General features: G+C 46.3%; 1 protein-coding gene across 1 annotated transcript; it reads right to left on the reverse strand.

Annotated features, from left to right (window-relative positions):
- Positions 1-274: 274 nt before the first annotated feature.
- LOC127344730 (thioredoxin-like fold domain-containing protein MRL7 homolog, chloroplastic) lies at positions 275-2958 on the reverse strand. The gene is made up of 7 exons (XM_051371063.2): positions 2821-2958; positions 2407-2485; positions 1585-2327; positions 1296-1380; positions 1088-1199; positions 724-902; positions 275-622 (listed from the first exon to the last, which is right to left on the reverse strand). Exons 3-6 carry the CDS (start codon positions 2262-2264, stop codon positions 799-801), a joined length of 981 nt encoding a protein of 326 aa, XP_051227023.1. The 5' UTR covers positions 2265-2327; positions 2407-2485; positions 2821-2958; the 3' UTR covers positions 275-622; positions 724-798.
- Between the last annotated feature and the right edge of the window lie 1145 nt (positions 2959-4103).

Here is a 4103-nt window from a genome sequence, read left to right on the forward strand (position 1 = left end):
GATTGTTTTTTAAATTCATGCTTGATTGTTTTTTTTAACCTTTTGCATTTTCTCGATATTCATACTCCACTCCGCAGATACATATTTACTATTCCTGGAAGAGCGAATCAATCAATAACTTTGCTGAACTAGACACTAGATTGCTTCAACTGAAGGGAACGGAATGTAGACTTTGTTTAGTTCCCCGTTCGAGATAATAATTAATAAAAGCTAACAGAAGAATTAAAAGGTAACACAATTTATGTGTTCAAAATTTTCATTCTGCTTCTTTAAATAGGAAAGGGACGCTTTAAATGTTGCTTCCGAAGATTTGTAATCGTCCCAATAATGTAACCATTTAGAAAATGAAGCTATCACCCAACATTGCTATCTAGGACACTGATACTGAAAACTTCGGATTTCATGTTAGATACTATGCTATATTAGACTACAAAAAACTGCATGCAAATCTAAGTACATGGTTTTAGTCACACCTTCCTATCATGAGACTGCTCCATTCAAATGGTTTTTCTCGGTTCTCTTTTCACTATAGGCATCGACAATGTCCTCTTCGGCATCTAATCCAGCTAAATTATCAAACTAGGAACATCTTCTTCAACAATATGAGCTCAGCAACACTTTCCTGCATCAAATATTTTCAGAGAATCAAATATCAAAAACCAAAAAAAGGAGTGCTCCAGTTTCAACAAGCAAAATAATAAGAATTCAATAGACAACGCTTACCAAAGAGTAATAACAGTGGGACAAGAGAACAGATTGTGAAAACAAGGCACAATCTCAGCACTTGCATGGAGGAACTTAGAATGAAGGAGCAAGTGCTTCAGGATTGACACAGGATGGCCTCTTTGCATTGTAGTAGAAATAGGCAATCATTTGAACTAATTCATCAGCAGTTCTTATCTCTGTAAATTTAATCGGTGAAGATGGAAATCAGATACAGTCAATGGATATTTTCACCACTAAGAAAGCAAACAATAGGTATAACCTACCAATTGTCTGAAACAGTAAACCTCGTAACTGAACTTGGTATATGTTGAATGAGCACCAAAATATAAGCTTAACAGCTCTTACAGTAAAGGGGTCTAACCTTTTTCTCTGTATAACATCTTGTTTCCCCTGAGGAACAGCAATTGTGGGCATTGTTTTGCTTGAAGTGCAGATGCCAGGTCTCTCTCGATATTCATATCAATCTTCACAGTCTGAAAACATGATAATGTTTAGCACATATTACAAGAACGGAACAGCCTTGCCAGAGTTAATCGCATCATAATCAAACAGTGATATGAGTCACGCACCCGTGGAGGTAGCCGATCTTTTGTGTTCCAGTATACCTTAGTAGCCTTTTCCAATTCTTGAAGAAACCTCCAATTGTCAGCCGCTCTACAAAACACGACATTCGACACACTACAGCGTTAAACCATCAAATAAGTAGTCTTATATTCTCTGAGCCAACAGAGAACATCACAATAATTCTGGATACTAGAGCGCATTTATGCGTCAGCCTAGGAATTTTCAGCACAATCCATTCAGGCATAATCCCAACGGTTAGCAACTAGATTACTAGGCAGGGAAGAATGATTTTACCGGTTGTAGCGCTCGAAGACCAGGACAATGAGGGGGCTGGGGTGGAAGGCAAAGCTCTCCCACTCCAAGCAGTTGATCTCCTTGACCCAGCCCTGGTCGACCTCTCCTTCCCAATCGATCTCCACGCCGTCCACCGTCACGTTCTTGATGGAATGCTTGTCGAAGTACTCCGACGACCGAATCCCCCACCCGACGTCGGCGTCCAGCGGCCAGCTCGGGTCCTCCTCCTCCAACACCGTCTTCTGCTCCCCATCTTCCTGCCTGGGCTCATCCTCACCCGCCACTCTCTCCTCCTCCTCCTTTGGCTTCAGGATCTCGCCTTTGCCTTGGAGTACCTCGGGGTCGCGCTCCTGGATAGAGGCGAACACCTGCTCGAGGCGGTCCCGTACAAAGTCCTCTACAGCCACCGCCTCGCTCCGGCGACCACGGCGTGGCTTGCGGGGCTTAGTCGTGGGGAAGTCGGCGTCGACGTCTTTGGGATTCTGGTCGTCGGCGCGGGGTTCGGGCTTCAAAGGTTTCGGAGCTGTGGCTGGATTTGGAGTTCGTGGTGGCGGCGGCGGTGCTGGGGTGGTGGATGCGAGGAGGCGTTTGGGGCGGTGGCAGTGGCTGCGCTGGCTGGGGTTTAAGCCGGCGGTTGGGGTCAAAGGTTTAAGGGGGAGGAGAGTAGCAAGACGAAGCATTGCACGCGAGGAGGACGGCCGACGAGACGAAATGGAGCAGCGGCTGAGTTCGGCGGCTGTTATCTGCGGTGATGCTATCCGAATTTAGCAATACAATAGACACATCATACATGTTGGATTGCAGGGAGAATAGAGTTTATACCACTGACTGAATGGAGAAAATCCACAAGAAATTGTACTTCTGCTCGTTCAACTACTAGGTCGCTGATCTGCTAGTACACCTGTGCAAAATAGAAAGGGATCAATTTTGCAGAGAGGTATATTTATACATACATAGAATGAAACAGAGAAAGAACGCGTCGCCCATCCCAGGCACCTCACTGGCCATCGCCCCTCCCCCGTCGCCCGTCACAGGACAACTCCCTCGACGCGTACTGCCGCCCCATCGCCGCAAGCCTCTCCCCCGCCGCCCATAACATCCCAACCCACTGCCCCGTCGCCCCTCCATAGCGACCGCCCTGTCGACCCATCCCTCGATGCGGACAGATAGAGAGCCGAGGGAAGAAGGAGCAGCCTGGCGCCGGCCAAGAAAAACAGGGGAGAGGGAGGGAGGTACCTGCCGCTGTCGTGGCCTGTGGTCTCCCGGCGCCGCGCCGCGCCACGAGTTCTTGCCACCGCCGACGGCTTGGTTCACGAGAGAGAGTGCGAGGATAGGGTCGGGGGTTTTCCTTTTTTTTTTAGGGTGCGGTCGGGGTTTCTCCTTTTCTTGCGCGGGCGGTGAGCGAGCGAAACCGCGCGAAATATCGGAACCTGTTCATCGGGCCGGCCCGGAACGGCCCAGGCACGATTATTCGTGACGTGCGTGGCAAGCCACGTCGGAGCCAGAAGTGGTCGGGCTTATCGGGAATTCGTATACGCCGACCAGATCGGCACCTGCACCTCCTCGCACACCCCCGCGCGGTGTGGGCCGGCCCGGTTAGGCGATTTTTCCTGTTTTTTCTCCTTTTCTTTTTCTTTTTCTTTTTCTTTTCTGTTTTCTTTTTTCTTTTTTCTTTTCTCTTTTTTTTTTCTTTTCTATTTTCTTTTTCACTGTTTCTTTTTTCTCACGTTTTATTTATGTTTAAAAATAATTTTCGAAAGTTTTCAAATTTGAAAAATGTTTAAGTTTTGACAAAATTTGAACGAATTTCGAATTTTGAACAAATTTTTAATCTTGAACGAATTTTGAAATGTGAACAAATTTTAAGTTTTGAACGATTTTTAAAATTTGAACGAATTTTGAAATTTGAACAAAATTTTAATCTTGAACGAATTTCCAAATTTTGGAAGAATTTTGAATTTTGAACAAATAAATTCCGAACGATTTTCGAATTTGAACGAATTTCGAAATTTGAACAAATTTTAATCTTGAACGAATTTCCAAATTTCGGAATAATTTTGAATTTTGAACAAATAAATTTCGAACGATTTTTAAAATCTGTAGACAGAAAATTTTAAACAAAATTGTTCAGAAACAGTTAGAGGGAGCAGAAACAGCCCAGGCGGGACCAAGATTATGGGCCAGGCCCAAAACGCCAACGGGGTGTGCGGCACCTCGCCTTCCACCGACCAGCTCGGTGTAAAGCAGCCCCCGGCTTATCTGCTAGAGTTTGTCGGCTGAGCTGACCTTCCGTTTGGAAGGAGTATCCGTGGAATCTAGCTCGTCTGATCGACTCCTACCTGATCGCCTCACACGTCTAGGGTTAGGTTTTCGCCGGCAATCATCGCGGCGATTCTCTCCACCGATTCCGATCGATGTTGGAACTTCCTCCTCTGCCTCTCGCGTCGTTCGGGCTGACTGAGATCGGGCTGACTCAGGGGATGTCTATGCACGTCTTCCCGGCCTTGGCGGTGGCGGGG

The sequence above is a fragment of the Lolium perenne genome, chromosome 3 (genome assembly GCF_019359855.2).
Source record: "Lolium perenne isolate Kyuss_39 chromosome 3, Kyuss_2.0, whole genome shotgun sequence".
NCBI lineage: Eukaryota > Viridiplantae > Streptophyta > Magnoliopsida > Poales > Poaceae > Lolium > Lolium perenne.

Excerpts from the sequence above, each read along its gene's own strand:
- LOC127344730 (XM_051371063.2), bottom strand. The coding sequence starts at position 2,264 with ATGCTTCGTCTTGCTACTCTCCTCCCCCTTAAACCTTTGACCCCAACC. Across the intron at positions 1,381-1,584 it reads GTCTTCGAGCGCTACAACCG|AGCGGCTGACAATTGGAGGT; the intron begins GTAAAATCATTC and ends CGTGTTTTGTAG. Across the intron at positions 1,200-1,295 it reads AAGATCGGCTACCTCCACGG|ACTGTGAAGATTGATATGAA; the intron begins GTGCGTGACTCA and ends TCATGTTTTCAG.